The following is a 17,479-nucleotide window of genomic DNA, read 5'->3' as shown; positions in this document are numbered from 1 at the left end:
TTTCAGGAATATTGCTGTTTTATTTTTCACTCTCTTAAATCTTCATTCAAATACATTAAACACAACAAATATTCAACTCACAATTAATGGTAAACCACCAGGTAGTAAGAAGTTGCATGCATGCATAAAATCAAAGTAAGATAATAGGAACGAGAGATCTTTTTACAATCTGGAGTCATATTTTCAGTTATAAATTTTATTATTTAGAAAAAAAAAACATATTTGCTGTACACAACAAAAGATTTTAAAAGATTTAAATGATTCAAGACAAGTTTTGAGGCACTTGATCTTCACTGAGGAAAGGCTCCATAACTTTTTTTAGTATTTGATTTTAAAATAAAGCACACATCTGTATGGCAAAAATGTACACGGAATAAGTATATACTGTGCCATGGGTATAACAGTATTTTTTATAAGAATAAGAAATATGACAATCAAAATATTGCTATATGTGGAACAAGAACTGCACACCAATTTTTTTTTTTTTTAAAGATAGCCACTATATAAATAAATCAGTTCATAAATAATGAAAAATGTAAACAGGAGCTTGCCCACTTTCAATTTGGTATATTCTTGAGGCACTTTTGGAGAAGTCTTAGAATATACAAGACCAATTCCTGTGTACACTGGGTACAACGAAAGTAGTAAGGGACCATCCCCCCTACCACTTATCCTTGCTGCTCCAGCTCCACTCCAGCCCAGGACATAAGGGCAAGCATGCTCCAGCCCCAGCCCAGCCTGGTAGCAATGGTGGCAGGGGCATGACAGTTCTAGCTCCAGGGCCCAGCCAGAGCAGCTGCCACTGCTACCAAGCTGGGCTGGGGCTGGAGCATGTTTGCCTCTATGCCCCAAGCTGGAGTGTAGCCACAGCCAGAGCAACGATAAGTGGTGGGGGAAAGGTCGGGGGGGAGGAAGGGGGACAGAGGGAGCAGGAACTGCAGGGAACAGAGGCAGTGGGGTGGGGGGGCAGGAAATAAAGGTGTGGAGAAGCAAGGGGCAGGGGTCAAGCTGACTGACTCACCCACTACAGACCCCTCTATCACCTGCCGCTCCGTCACTGAATTTTCCCACTGTAGTGGTAGGGGGATTAGTTAAACCACAACCCTACAACAAGTATATTCTAGACATGGAAAACTATAACAAATTTAGAATATATTTTTTCACATTAAAAAAAATATTATAACACATCTATATTTATATTATATTTTCCCACATTTTTTCTAGAATCTAATTATTGGGGGGAGGGGTCAGGGTTGTCTTGGATTCAGGTAAATACAGTACTGACATCTGTTCCTAGTCTAGCCAGGACTGTTTGTCTTCCCATAAGAGTAACACGTATATAGTGCTAGTATATTATTAAAGCTTGACGTAGTTACCAGAGAGCAAAAAAACAAATACCTCACCAAAAATGTCATCTGCAGGACAAAGACTAGGGTGCATAACTGTTGCACAGAACAATAAGAGTCAAATGGGAGCAAGAGATTAAAAAATAAAGCCAGTAAAAGCAAGAAGACAGCAAACAAAAGAAAAATAAAGCAAAATAAACCTTGACCAATAACTACTTACTGCAGCACTTTTCCCGGGAAAGTTGAAGAAGGCATCAGGTCCATATTTCTGGGGCATGTGTTTTAATACAGACAACAGCTTGCCAGCATGTGGTGGCTATTAAAAAAGTTATTACAAACAACAGACATTATATATAACATAAGTAAGGTAGGTTTAAGCATACAAGAGGATGAATTTTGTCATGTTTCTAATCCTTCTGTGGACAAGCACTAGGCCATTATTCAGCAGAATAACATTCAACAAACAGTAATCAATACAAATTTTATCTTCATATACAGCAGTGTTTCCTAACCTTTTCAAGACCAAAGCACACTTACATTAATAACAATTTTCTGTGGCACACCTGTTAAGGTGTTTCCCATCCTCATACCTACTGTAGCTCATTGCCATGGCAAAATTCTGTGGCATACCTGTTCATTTCTGATGGCACACTTTTGTGCCGCGGTACATTGGTTGGGAAACGCTGATATAAAGACCACTGCTGCTTCACCTATGGAGTAACAGTAATCTCTGGACACTTTACATCACCTACAATATACACAAATACTACAACTATAGGTGCCAGACAGTTTTAACTTTCTAAAGGTTACCCATCTGGCCCAAAACTTTGTATGACTGACCTTTTCTAAAGCACCTTTTTCTCCTGCAGAAAGCAAAAGCAATCCCTTTACCTCCTTCAGAGTTACCACAATGGAGAATGGAAGCAGATATACTTTTCCTCTTTTAGGAAGAGAAATGTTTAGCTTAAGTAACTCAAAAACCCTACTAAAACTTTAAATTTCACATGTAGGTTCACTGAAAGCTAAGTGTAGTATGAGCTTAAAAAGAATTTCAATTTTTTCAGGTATTAAAACCCCCCACAAAACAAACAAAAAAAACCCAAACACCTCTCATCCATCTACACTGAAAAAAAGGGAGATGCATTGTGTTTTAAGTTGATTATGCATGTTCAGCACCATATTGCTGCTGGGTAACTTTTGCTGCACATATGCATTTTGTGTCTTTATAAAAGGGTTGAGTTTAAGATTTATGGTGCTGTGCAACTCCCTAGAAATGCAGCTACGTTTCTTTCTTCCTCCTCTCCTCTATACTGGGTCTTTAATAAAAGAAGGAAATTAAATTCAAACAGCAACAAAAAAAAAGTCAGGAAATGAAAATGTTAACATTACAAAGAGACTCTTCCCACAACCAGTGAGCACATGCAGTGTTTATTATTACATTAGATATTATATTTACATCGTATACACAGTATTTTATGGAGCAAACTAAAATTCCAGACCTTCCAGACCTATTATTTTAAAAGTTTTACTTAATTGTGCTACTTTAAAAATGCGCACTCATAGATTTTAAATAAATATTTGTCTTTTTTTCTAGACTGGGCAGGTTATTTCAGGTGTTATAGCAGCAGGATTAAAAAAATAACTTTTCTAATTAATTTGTGCAAATCTTAAAGCTGTTGCAATTTCCATACAAGCAGAAGCTCTGATGGTTAAGAGCTCAGTTAGAAAAAGAAAGCACATTTGGTAGCATCTGGATTAAACAAGAAAACTGACTGTTGGGAGGGTTTCTTATTCTACTCAGAGTAGAATTAAAAAACAAAAAAACAGTATGGTAAGACTTTTTACCAGCAATCTACCAGCAAGTGATATTACAGGTTTACCTTCTTTTCAATTCTTGTCAGAAATTCCTACTGCACTAACAAAATCAGACATTCTCTTTACCAATCAGTGAAAATGACAGACTTCTTGAGTTGCATATGCAAGCAACTGTTTTTCAATCTACCTCTTTTAAATGTCTCCATTTTGGTTTTTTTGGTTTTTGTAATAACCCCATTTTTACTTAAGCTTCACATTTGGGGTTGTTAAAAAAAAAAACCAAAAAAACCCAGAAAGGTTCCTATTTTCACCACATAATTTCCAAGTGTATTTATGGAGGCATGGGTGAACAGTTTAGCAGCAGGACACTGGATTATACCAGTACACTCCTCGAGCTACCAAACTATAAATCTGATTAGTACCTTAATCACAGTTTTAGACCTTATATTTTATTATTTGTATGCAAAAAGATCTCTGTTGACAGTGGTAGGCATCCTTACATGTTTGACAGCTTTAACATTTAGTTATCAAAAAAATATTACAAAGGTTAGCCTTTTAGCTAATAGAAAATAGTAAGAAAGTATAACCAATACTATGACAAAGTTATTTACCCATTTTCCTTTTTCCCCTTGAAGTTTGCTGAAGAAAAATTTTAGCTCCCGAACTGTCAAGTTATAGCTAGCCAGCACACCCAACATATCAACTAAGAGATCTGAAAGAGAAAAAAATAAAATAAAAGCACGTATCTGTATAAGATAAAATGCAATATCAAGAAGAAGAAGAAGAAGAAAAGTGTCCCAGTAAGGTTTATATAAAAAGCCAAGAATTTTTAGCTCAAAGTACTCTACTGCCATATGAACTCTTACCTGCAATCATGTTATCAGCTTTATCAATCCTCTGGAGCACTTGTTCAACAAGCCCAACTTCTGTGCAAACTTGCAGATTGCGTATACTCTTCTTCAGGATTGCTGTAAACATGCTCCATACCTCAGCCTGGCAAGTGGCATCACATTTATCCAACAGATCTACCATGCATGTAATACCCTCTCCTTCTTGGATAATAAAGTTCATTTCCAGATCAAAATGGCCTCCTACAAGCTTTGAGAAGGAAGGAAGAAAGAAAGAACACTAGTGACAATCGTTTCAAAGGATCTTCCTAAATGATAAATTTGCCATGGAAAAAAAGTATGTAAGTCTCCCAATCAGATGTGCTGAAAGGTATTCAGTGATAGTGGGATTGGATTAGGATTAGATTAAAACAGATTGGGTGGCCACAGGACTGATTTCTATTAATTCTCTCCTCTGGGTTCACTATTTCACTGAGTAACCTTGAAATGTGTGACCTTTCTATGATTTAGTTCATTCCTTTGGTAAACATGCTCATGTAAAACAATCCTGCTGAAAAGAGCTCACAGAAGTTTTGATCTTTAAACATTAAACCATGCTCCTAAAATACTAAATAAAACATGCAACTTAGCTTTGGTAACTAAAGATACTACAGCATTTATTATTACTATTTTGTTCATTTTCAAGTTACAGAACAAACCCCCCCCAAAACCCAAAACTTCTTTCATACATTGGAGTGACCATTAATAAATATAAAGCACTGGTTTAAGCCCACCACAGGACTTGATGATTCCCCATACAGATCTATTAATTAATTTTCCCCCAGAAATGAAAATGTTCAGGTCTCTAACAGACCTTGCTTGATTGTACCACACATTAAGTGGTTTGTGATATATTAAGAGGGAATAGTTGCAGGGTAGGCAAAAGAAAGGTGGGACCACACACACACACACACACACACACACACACACACACACACACACACACTAAGTTTGCATTTATGACGAGCTAAAATTTGAATTTAATTCTCATTCTAATTAGGTCCTCCTATTTCTAAACTTTCCTATCGAGTTAGAATAATATAAATACATATAAAGGCATCTTATAGGTTGTACCGGTCACTGTAGATCACCTGTGTACCACTTGCACGCATTTACAAGAAAATGTCTAAACAAAAAGGAAAAAAGCTTTTTCGGTTTTGTTGAGTTCTTGTTCATTTTGATGCATGTCCATGTCATGACCCAAAGGGTATGATTTTGTGTGTGCTTCGGCACTGCAGAATTATTTCCCGCCATGAGGAGCTTTCTTTGCACGGTGCAATTCTCAGTTGCATAGAGACAACCCCAGTGCAAAGGAGTTCCCGCCACCCGTATATAAATTTGTGTCCCACTATTGGCTGTTTCTAAATTATTCCAAAGTGGCGGCTAGCGATTGGCTTGCTAGCCATATAAGAGGCTTGAGCGGTTTCTGCCCAAGTTGGAGGAGGAGAAGGAGGACTTCACATCTCGTGAAGAACTCTAAGCGCGCTGCGGAGCTTAACGAACCCAGCGTGTGCCTTAAGAAGGATATAGGGGCCTGATCAACCTATAGCCTCTCCCCGTCGCTGCCTGATCCCTTGATGTACCCTTCCCTGCGCGCTCGTGGAGAGTCACCTTTCGGACTCTCATCGTGGTATCCAGAGCTCTTCTCGGGTTATTTCGTCCAGTTGATTCGACAGGCTCACGGTTCTAGAGCTCTCAGCCGGCCTTGGACCAGAGTTCGCGGTTAGAACTCTTGTCCGCTCTTCTTCCTTTCTATCTGTAACTGCAATGCAAGCAAGTTTTCCTGCCTGCACCGCGACCGTCTACGGTGTAAGTAAAATAATCTTTAATCAACCTCTAAGCGTCCATGCCTAATTCTAGTCCGCCATGCCGAATTCCCTGACCCACGTGCCAGGGCTGCTGGCCACAGCCCACTGCGTGCCCCCGAAAGCCTCGGACTGCTCCCGGCCCGCACAGTCCAAACAATAGATTTTTTTTTCTTCCCATTCAACTTTCCTAAGAAAATGGGAATGTCTCACTCAGGAGATACACATGGAAGTCAAGTATCTTGATAACTTATTTTTTTTTAGTGGGAGATGTGCAAGTCTGAAAAGTTAAATCTAAAAAAAAATTAAGAATCAATTGGGAAGAAGAAAAAAAAAGAATTGCATCCTAAAGATCACACATCTCAAAGATTTACTCCTTAAAAGAATCCTTCAGATTTCAAACATGTTTCCTTTCCTAAAAGCTATACTATGATGAAAATCATTCCAAATATTTTCCCTTGCTTTCAGAAACCAACAGTTCCATTCATTAGATCTGATGGTGAAGTATATTAAATAAAGCAGAATTTGTTGCCCTTATGCTTAAGTCAAGCACCGTAATCATTGTAGAATTTCTGAAATTCATAAATTTTGTATCTAGTTCAGCAGGGTCAATTTTCAGTATTCCCAACCTAAAAATCAGTAATGATGTCAAATACCATAAAAAGTGAGAACTAGAAGGTGACTGAAGTTTCATGATGAAATGCAGAGTTTCTCTAAAAGAGAAAGACAGATTTGTGTTTCCCTTCTTATTTTTAGTTCTTCAAATTGCAGTCATTTAATTATGTAATTAAGGAAATATATGACCAGGAATAGTGTCTAGTAAATCCACACACCTGGGAAGCAAGAGACCTAATATTTGTTCGTGGCTCTACCACCAAGTGGTTTTTTATCATTATCAAGTTATTCAATTTGTGTCTCATTTTTTCTTCTATACTACAGGGATCATGTCTATCATGTAAGGAAATTAGGGGCTAGATTCATTAGGGCATCACAAAATGCACTTCAAAAAGAAAACCACAGTGAGACAAGCCTGAAGGAAACTGGATAATAGGTCAAGTGAATGACTCATATTAAAGCTCATATTACACTGAATGCAAGCATATCACCTGCCTATAAAACTGACTGAAGCCTCCCTCAAAAGGCCAGTCTTTCAGCTGCAAGCAGGCTTCCAGACTAAAGAGTAAATGATCCATTACTAACACAAATACAATAGCATAGCAGAGGGCAAAATTAAAGCTAGGAGTCATGTGCCACTTTTTAACATTAATTATATTTTCTGTTTTAACTAACTAAATAATGCCAACAACCCGTTACAAGGCAACATTTAGCTATAACTAAAGTGACCTCACCTTCACCTTATAGTTCCTACCACCAATCCTTCACTTTGGCTACATACACCATTATCAGTAACCACCCATCCGAGAAGCTGTCAAATTAGTTTTCCAATCTAATCTACAAAAACAAATATTTCAGTATATTTCCAGAACAGTAACTATTTTGAACATTTCTTCCTTTGAGTGTGTTAAGAAATACCTTATGAGAAAAAAAAATGATGGGGAAACCTGGTATACCAAATCTATAGCACTATTGATATACTATATGTATGCATGCCCATTAGATGCATATAAGCGCACACACACTACAGGCATAAGGGTATGTCATATTAACCCTTTCTAATGGTGATTTGAAACTGATCAACCTTCAAAACACAAATTTGTTTCCAACGACAGGGATCATAATCCAGGCCTATGCACTGGCTAGTTATTATCTGAGCTGCAGTAATGGCTGTGCACAGCAAAATGTAATCTTCCCAAATGTCACAGTAAGTTATGAATATCTGAGCAGCTTAATGCACCTTACTAGCCATGAAGTGTGAGAATGTAATCTTATTACCTTTTTTATGGTTGTATTTTTTTGAATAATGTAGCCTTTGAACTGATGTATAGTCTTTCCCTGCACTTTAGCATGATTTGGTCTCCTGTGTAGTACAGTACATTTTTCAAAACTCTCCAATTCAACCTATTTTAAGTCTTAGGCTGAACTTCATAAACAATCTTTATAGCAACCTACAGGGTGGCATAACATTTTCTTTCTATAAAAGCATAGTATTAGGTGAAAACATACAGCAATTATTTTAAAACACAGTATTCAAAGTGTTCAAACATATCTTCCCAAGTTTTATCTCTTTAATATTTGCCAGATATACTTACCTTTAGAACAAAACCAATATAAAATGAATCAACAGGGTGAGCTTTTCAACAAGCATAAAGAATACCTGTATTTGGTACTTGGAAATTAGGGAAAATGTATCCAACTCTTTCATGTCTAGCCAGTACGAACATCCAAACCTTAAGCATTTTCTCTCATCCCCAACCTCCAAAGTTTAGGCAGAATTAATATGTAAACCATACATACTAAGATGACCTAGCTTTAATAAAAAGTCTTGGAAGCATGTTTATCTACATGAGGAATGTCCAACTCATTTGGCCCCATAGGGTCAGTGCAGGCTGCATGTGCTACCCAGCTCTGGTGCCGATATGAATTGAGCTGTGATGGAGCCAATACACAGGGGCAAGCCCAGCAGGGTGCCATATGTAGCCTGTGCCCCAGACCAACCCCCTGTACTGTATGGAATGCCAAGTCCACCGTGTGCAGAGTGAGCACCAGGGCTGGTGTGTGCTGCATGCAGCACAGGGGCTAGACTGGCCATATGCTCTGCATGTAGCACAAGGTGCTGGCAACAAGCATGCACTGCATGTGGTTCCCTGCTGGACCAACTCTGCCTGCTGGCTCCAGGGCCATGCTAGAGCCAGGTCACAGGGTTGGTCTGGCAGAGTGCCACATGCAGTCCACACCCCAGACCAACCCCTGTGCTGTGTACAACCCACATTCTGCATACAGCATTGGGGCCAGGACCAGCATTATGTAGCGTATGGGGTCAGCCCAGAGTACAGCATGGAACATCCTGCAGCGCTGGGCAAGCCCATAGCCCAGGGCACTTTAGAGGCTCAGTGCAGCAGAGGAACAATGGCTGGGGAGCCAAGGGTGAGGCACAGCATCCAAGCATGTGGTGTAGCTGAGGTGCAAGGGAGGCATCAGGATGTATAGTGCTGGTAGTGGGGAGCAAGCAGGGGAACACATGGTGCAATGAAGGACACTGCGGCACACAGTGGAATTGGGGGTGCAGCGCCAGGGGCCCATAGCACCTGCTGGTGCAGCCCCTGTTAGGGCTGCCTGAAGGGCGTGTGCCCCCAGTTGCTTAGAAGATGGACAGCCCTGACCTACAAGATACAGGAAGAGCTATCACACCTTGTCAATTTGCTACAGTACTAGCCATTCAGCGAGACACCCCCTCACTAAAAAAACTAGCAAGTTGCTCTTAACCAGTGGTTCTGAGCCTTTTTTTAAACTCAGAGCATCCCTCATTAGGTGAGAACCTACTTTGTCATAACATCTGATGAAGTAGGTTGTTGCCTACAAAAGTTTGTGCCTTTCTGACCAAGTTAGTCTTCAAGGTGTCACACTGCCCTAACTTCTGCCTGACTTCAGACTAATACAGATAATTACCTTTCTGTACTAGAAACTAATGCATTTGTCTCATTTGCTCCAATTAGGAAAACTGAAAGACTCGTATTGCTAACTGAGCTCTTTCTTTCCTTCTATGTGAATTCCATAGGTGACATTCATTAATAAAACAATATCAAGCACATATAGAACACTTGCCTACCTAAAGCAGAAATACATACCAGATATATATCTGACTTGTTCGTTTCACTGGACTGGAAATTTGGGGGCAGATTTTTTGAGAGCACTGCTAATTTGGGCCTGCTACACTGCATAGGCAAGGTTAATTAACTCAAAGTAGACAGATGCTTCTATTCTTCATACAGTCTACATGAATGATCTTTGGGCCACTGCATAGAAGTATGGTGGGTTCACTTTAGCCAGTGACTTTTCAGAAAACAGTCCTGTATATTTTACTAAAAACTCTCTGGAGCAAAAACTATATATATATGTCTATATACAGTATGATACATATATATATGTCTGTAAACAGTAAGCTCCACTTGCATTCAAACTAGACACATGCATAATACATTGCTGGTCCAAAACTGCAGGAATCACTTAGGTGCATAACTTATTTCATGCCCACTGTCTAGTCTGTGACTTGTTAACTAATTGTAACTGTATACTGTAATTGTAGATTAGTTTTTAACTAAATTGTACTCCCTGAATTGCACCAGAAAGAATGAACAAGATGCTGCTGACCAAGGTCTACTTTTAGAAGCCTTAAACATGACTGGCAGAAGGCAGAACAGGGTGGCTGGCAGCTTTGATATTAACTGGTTCAAAGAGCTGTATGCTTTCACAGGTGACAGTCTACTCTGTCAGATGCCAAAATGATGCAAGTGAGTCAGTTTCACAGCTGTTATTTCCACCCATTTTCAAGTCTTCCACTAGCAGCCCCAACTGACTATTAGAAATTATGAAAATGAGTAGTCTAGTCAGTTTGCAGGCTTCTAATACCACAGCACTGGTAATGCTTGTTACTTTGGCTAGGGACAGAAATTACACGGTTTAGGTGATCAGAAACTGGTTTAAACCTGTAACAGAACAGAAGTTCAGTGCACATAAACCACTTTCAAAAGGGCCAAAATGGGTTTAGCATAAACCTAGTTTGATCAGACTTAACTGATTTAGGTCAAACCAGTTTATGGAACTTCTGTCCCAGATCCCTTCCTGGTTCAAGTTAACTGACAGTCCCCCAGCATCCCAGGATGCTTGCCTGTGTCCGTCAGCTCATTGGAATAGAGGGGTGGGCAGGGGAACAGACTCCCTCCATCCCTAGCCAGGGTCTAACAGCACATGGGCAGAGGGAAAAGTGCCTGTGGTTTTCAGACACTGGCAGCCCTCTCTGCTCACCCTTCCCAGCTACTGATTGTTTCAGAGGCCACCACAGGAGGGAAAGAGAGGAGTCCTCCAAGCCAGGTGCCTGCCCATTCAGTCTACCATGGGGACACTAGGGAGCCCCTGCCTTGGGGAGCTTCTCCTGGCCCCAACCTAGGGTCCCCCAGCCTGGGGCAGCCCCAGGGAGCTAAGGTGAATTCTTCCCCTCCACAATGACAGAGCTGCTTGCCTCAGCCCCTGTGAGTCTCAGGCAGCATCAGGGAGTGGAGGGAAATTCTCCTACTCCGCTGCAGCTGGTTTTGCCTTAGCTGCTCTGAGCAAGGCAAAACTAATGCAGGGGAGCAAAGGAATTTCCCTCTGTGCCCTGGGATACCCCTGAGACTCCCTGCAGTTAAGTCAAGGCATTGGAGTTGGAGAGGGGAAAAATTCCCCTCAACTTCCTGGGGCTGGGGGACCCTGGGCTGGAGTAGGGGAAAGCCCACCAAGGTGGGGGTTCCCTGGTGCCTCCTTGCTGGGCTGCATGGGCAGGTACCCAGCCCAGAGGAATCCTCTTCCCTCCCTTGCTGAAGCAGCTAGGAATGTGGGGGTGGGGGGGAGCAGTCCCCTCAGCTCCCCACAGCTGCCTGGTCTGGAGGAAATCTCTTAAGGGGGAGGCTCCAACAAAGGTGGGCCAACACCCAGACAGGGTGGTTTGGGGACACCTGACTGGGCTGGCAATGGCCATCTTGGGGGTCTTCAAGAGGAGGCTGGACAGATATTTGGCTGGGGTGATATGACCCCGGCACCCATTCCTGCCCAGGGCAGGGGGTCAGACCTGATTATCTGTTTAGGTCCCTTCTGACCCTAAGCACTATGATACTATCAGGCAGGGAGACTTGCTCTAGCACCCCCTGCCTATTGGCCTGGGTCAGTGCAGGCCGCCTCCTCCCAATTGAAAACTGAATGTCAGCTCAGTTGGTTACTGACTCAACCTACGCAGCTTAGAGGAAGCTGCCTAGATTGAGTCAATTATGCTCAGGCTTTTTGATGATCTGTACTTAGCCTTAATGAGTATAGTTACCATTCAGTTTGAGTAAATGCAAAGTTTTTTTATTCAGTCCCAAAACTGTGTACCTAAATGGAGCAAGTACACTAGTGCAGACAAAGGGAATACCTCAATGCTAGCCAGGTTTCTAAAGTAATGCACATTAGTCAACACCTACCACTACCATGTGTTAGAGAAGTGTTAGAGAACCAAGTGTTGTTTTCAAATGAACTCTACAAAGAAAAGAAAAGCACGAGGAGCAGAGGCGGCAAGAAAAAAGAAAAGTATTAAAGTACTAATTGTGGCAATTACTCAATTTCCTCCTCATCTCCATGTATCCCCACCATGTTACAAGCTGTTTATATTTTAAAATACCTTCCCTTATTTCATAGGATTTTTCCAGACACTCTATCACTAATTAACAAATGACATGAAGGAGTCCCAATAGAATGATAATATGAGTCAATGAATTCATTATAAAAATATTTGGAGCAAGAGAGATGGAGTAAGGGATGGGGAGGTGGGTAGAAGGTAAGTACCCAATCTGTGGTATAGCCACTCTGAGAGACTGCAATAGTTTGATCTGGTGCGGGTGGTTTGAAGTTAAGTTTTCATTCCTGTAGCAAAGCTGAGCATCTACAGGTTACAAATTTTGGCAACCAGCAACAGGCACAAACCCTTAAAAGAGAATTGCTTTTACAATTACTTCTGCTATCTCCTCCCATCTGCTTACTCCTCAGTCTACTGCAGGCATGGGCAAAATGCAGCCTGCAGGCCAGATGCGGCCCACCAGCCCATTCTATCCAGCCCGTGGGGCCCCTAAAAATTTAGAAAATTAATATTAATCTGCCCTGGGCTGCCTGTCATGCGGCCCTCAATGGCTTGCCAAAACTCAGTACGCAGCCCTCCACCCAAAATAATTGCCCGCCCCTGGTCTTCCGTCACCACCTCTGCCTTGCACTCACTTTCTTCCAATGTCACAGGAACTTTTGGAGCAAAACTCCACTGATCCTTCTTGTTCTCCACAACAGATTCTCCAACAGGTTTTTCTTCTGAAGCTCTGATGCAACACAGCTCCACTATACCCTACTGCAACCCCAATTTAGTGAGCAGGCTACAATAAAACAATTTCTTCTACAGTCTCTTTTGAAAGTTTAAAAAGGAGATAAAAGGCAACAAACAAAAAGAAAAAAATGTTGCTTCCTATTCAGTTGCTCTCTTTCACCCTGTCAAGTTCCTACTAATCCTATAGTTTACCCATGGCAAATACCACAGGTAAGAAAAGCATGGCAATGGTAGCACATCTCACTTACTCACTCACTTACTCTCCCCTAGGACAGGGGACATGTGAGAAGTAGGGGTTTCCGGCTGATAGATTTGATTGTACCAACTGTACAGTTCCAGTTCACAGAAATGTTAGACAAGCTTTTGGGCATTAAGTGCCCTTCCTCAGGTCTCCCATGCTAGTTCTGCTCCCACATTTAAAATGGTCCTGTCCAATTCAAATCCAATTATTACATGACGCATTTAGAGAAACATAAAAAAGAAAATCACATACAAGAGGAAATCATTTGTTTTGTCTAGTGCTACATGGGATGTCTCACATGCAAGTTTAGTCATTTCAGAATTCTGGGACAGGCACTGGGGAGATGTTAAGCTTTCTAAGGCCACCTGTCATTGGCCCTGTAACTGTTTATACAGCATCACTATTTCTTTTTTTTACTTTACAAGTGTGACACAGCACAAGGTAATTCTCTATTCCAAGTGGAAGGCTTTGCATGGCCTCCTTGCCATGGCCTTGTAGTGATAGTATAATATATCTCACACTCCCAACCCAGAAAGGAGAAAAGTTGCATTTTTAAGAAACAATGTTTTTAGCATTTCAGAGCACAAAAATATTTGTAAGTGGGAAAGTCAATACTAGTACTGCGTTTTAAGACTAGTTTTTCCTTAACTGCCAAAGATTCCATTTTATGGTTTCTACTACAGAAAGCACACCCTTAATGTCATGTCTGTCTGGTCTTCTTTCCACTGTAGTTGGCCTAAGATATACGCACTTAACTCAAAACTCCTTAAAAATACTTTTTAAAAAAAAGGAGGGGCATCATGGCAGGGCAGGGATGTTGAACTGTGCCTACACAGACATTAAATGAGGTTTCAAATGAGTAACCTTCCTCAACCGAACATATGAAGAAAATATTATCGTCACCCAGATAGAAAGGGCCCCAATGTGAAGAACTTTCCTTATGTAGTGATACTGACTACAGCAAAGGAAAGAAATTTTTTTTAATTTAATTTCGAGGGCCAAATCAGTTCCAAATTCTATTTGGTAAAGCCCATTAATCAAGTTCCATATTTCAACTAAGCAGAGCTCAATCATTCAAGTCTGAGTGCCTCTACCAGTGGGCGGGTATCCTCCTTCCCAGAACCATCAGTCTGAGGCTTCAGATACTCCCCAAACCTGTGGTAGGCATTCTACTGGCAAGCCCAGGGCCCAGAGACCCTGGGGCTCAGATACCTGCCTAGTCTCACTTGCTCCTAGACAAAAGGCCAGGGAGCAAGCCAAAGAGAAAACAAGAAAGCAGTCCCCCACTGCCACAGAATTGTGCAGTCAAGTTCACAGCATCTGGGGAAACTGACCTCTTTGATCATGACATCTCCCCTGCCAGGTAAGTAAAGAAAGGAAAGTAACCAAGCAAGCAAGCAAAGGAAAGAATACATCTGCACTCACCTATTCAGTATGCTCCAAGGATAAAAATGTCAAGAAAAATAATGATGATATAAAAGTAATTCCTGATTTACTGTAGCCAAACTAGTTTGTATTTTAGCTCTGCTTCCAAAGAAGAGCATTTTAAAACAGTCCACTAACATGCTTTAAGCCTCACTACAGAATACAAAGCAAAGGAGCCTATTGTATAGTTAGCATAAAACCCATTTTAAATATTAAGGTATTAAGCCAAAACAATTTCAATTTTACTTACTTATTTATTCAAAATTGCTCATTTATGTTTTTGTAATTCTTAGAATGCTTTTCTAGTACACTCCAAGAACCAACATTTAACCTTTTTATAATTAGACACAATTTCTATTTAAACTATTACCAAGCCTAAATATGATCCTCTGAAAATTAAAGTAACTATACATATTTTTGTTATTAGCTCAGTATGTGAGCAGCATAATTTTACACCTTTTTATTAATTCAGTGTGCAAAACTATACCACAGCCCATACAAAAAAAAAAAAGAAGTGAATATACCAACAGCAAGTTTAAATTCAAAACAGTAAATCAATTCACACCATTAGGGATAGTGCTTGTGAAAGGTGGCAGCTTGACAGCTTAAAAATGCAAGTTTTCTGTTCCTGGTTAGGCAATCAATATAAAACTAAAGTAAAAGAGTACAGATAAACTTTGTGGAGAAATCTATTTCTGGGATGCCCCCAGATATTATGGGAACCTTGGAAATACTACACAGGATGCCAGAAGCCCAAACATGCACTCCAGACACGATGCACAACATCCAGCAATCTGAACAGCACACCTGCATGTCAAATTACATAGGTGCAGTACCAAGTTTTCATTCATTCAAGTGAAAATAGGGTAGATTCCTATCAAATAATTTTCTCCAGGCTGCTCTAACAAGGCAATGCCTTAGTCCTCATTAAAGTGGGGGCTTCTGTTGGGACTGTGCTGAAGTAGATGTGTGTGATAGTCACACCCACTGCTGAGAAAATGAAACTACTGAGTGATTTCTTGTAAGTCAAAGAAATTCTGGGTCACTGCTGACCTGGACTGTTCCCAGAATAGTGTCATGGAAACCATGCTAGCCTAATTAGAAAAAAAAGACAACAACAACAACAAAACAGAAAAACTTTCTAATGCTAAGTTTAAATCTAGCTGAAAGTCACATTCTTTGTCCCCAACAACCTTCTCTTCCAAGTTTTCCATAAATAATTTTAAATTCTTTGTTTTAAAAAATGAATTTCTTCCAACACATTTTAATCTAAGACACTGTTTAAATACATACAAGTAAGATGTGACTTCAGGTTATGGTTTAATAATATGCAAATTTGTTCCTCTATACAGGAAATGAAATTTCCTAAATCCATTACATCACATCAGATTCATATATGTGCACTGAAAGCAAATAAATCATTTAAACCATGATACAGAGAACCTTTTTAAATTTGCATTTATCTACAGTAAATACTGCCATGTTCTTTAATAGCTTGCTAGTGCAATCTTAGCAAACGAGTGATTTATGGTTGTGACATATTTTAAAAATCAGAAATCTGTCATTGTATGACAGCCAGTAGAAAGTCAGTTCAAGTTACATTACTCTGAATCTAAACACTCTTGGACATGAAAAGCAGATAGCAAAGCTCTATATTGTTCACTTCAGTTGCCCTAGTATTCGCCTCTCTACTCTAGGGAAACGCATTAGCTATATTTCCAAAAGCTATCCAATATTTTATTTATATTTAGAGGAATATTAAAAGGAGATTATTCAGGTTCTAGGCACCTCTGACATTTCATTAACAACACATCAACCCACAAAGACAAATCTGAAAATATAATCCTACCACCTAACACCAATAATCAGACATACCGTTATTAGCTAATATTGAATACCTCAGCACCCCAACCACCAGCCTTCAAAGGACAGCTCTCCCATTGCACTGTAGTCTTCCACCCTGACCAATAAAAACAACCAAAAGGATGTTTGTCAACCTGCCATGAAAACTGACACAAATCTGGTTTACCTTGAACCGGGCATGTAGAAAGGAGAAAACTACCAAGGTAAGGTATCTTCACAGAGAATGACGTGCCAGGAGCTTCCCTCTGCTACACCAAGAGCGAGCAAAATATGTCCCGTGGGCCAGATCTGGCCTACAGGTGGATGCCTACCAATTCACTGCATCCTGCCTGGCCCATGCTGTCCTCACAAGGGGCCAAGCCCTACTCACTCCCAGGGCAGTGCACACTGTGCTCCCACCCCCGCCCATGGGACGGCCCTAACCATGGCCCCACAGGTAGAGAAGCTGCAGTAGTGGGTGGGAGAAGGGAAGCAGGGAGAGGAGGGGGAAGTAGCAGCAGTAGGCAGGTGGGCAGGCAAGCAGGCAGGAAGGTAGGGAAGTGGCAGAGGAAGGGCAGCAGTGGGCAGGGGAAGTGACAGCAGTGGTGGCAGACAGGTGGGAGTGAAGCACCAGCTGGGTGGGAGCATGGGGCCTGAGCCAATGCCCTGGGGCCAAGTGCTGTTGGGGACCCAGGACAGGGTGGCAGGAGCATGGAGCCTAGGTCGGCAGGGGTATGGGGTCTGCCTGAATACATCATGTGAAGCTCCCCAGGGCTCGTAGGCAGTTCCCAGGTTCTCTGCCCGAGATGCACACCTCCAGGGAGAGCCCCATGCAATGGAGCTGGTAACCTGGCTCCACTCACTGCCATGCACAGGTCATGGGAAACAGTGTGGAGCTCCCCACTATGGAGCTGGGCCAGTTCTGCCCCTCTCCCTACTGCCCCAGCCTAACTTTATGACCTGCACCACTGGCTTCATCATGTGGGTCTCCCCCTGCCCACACAGCGTGTGAGGTGTGTGTGAGGGGTGTGAATGCATGTGTATGGTGGGGTGTGCATGTGAGCCCTTTGTGATGGAGCCAACAGCTTAGCCACATGCAGTCCTGGGGCTTGCCAGGACTG

The 17,479-nt window shown here is 41.3% G+C and overlaps 1 protein-coding gene across 9 annotated transcripts in view; it reads right to left on the bottom strand.

Moving 5' to 3' along the window:
• The window catches only part of LRBA (LPS responsive beige-like anchor protein), a 611,727-nt gene that overhangs the window by 523,060 nt on the left and 71,188 nt on the right, over positions 1-17,479 (bottom strand). For all 9 annotated transcript variants that reach the window (XM_019481504.2, XM_019481508.2, XM_019481505.2 and 6 more), the window contains exons 3-5: positions 4,028-4,259; positions 3,773-3,873; positions 1,567-1,662 (exon numbers count right to left, since the gene is read on the bottom strand). In XM_019481504.2, the coding sequence (XP_019337049.1) occupies positions 1,567-1,662; positions 3,773-3,873; positions 4,028-4,259 (429 nt within the window). The remainder of the gene's footprint in view (positions 1-1,566; positions 1,663-3,772; positions 3,874-4,027; positions 4,260-17,479) is intronic.

Source organism: Alligator mississippiensis, chromosome 2, assembly GCF_030867095.1.
Source record: "Alligator mississippiensis isolate rAllMis1 chromosome 2, rAllMis1, whole genome shotgun sequence".
Taxonomy (NCBI): Eukaryota; Metazoa; Chordata; order Crocodylia; family Alligatoridae; genus Alligator; species Alligator mississippiensis.
The sequence above is the reverse complement of the archived record's forward strand: the minus strand, read 5'-3'. Positions and strand labels throughout refer to the sequence as shown.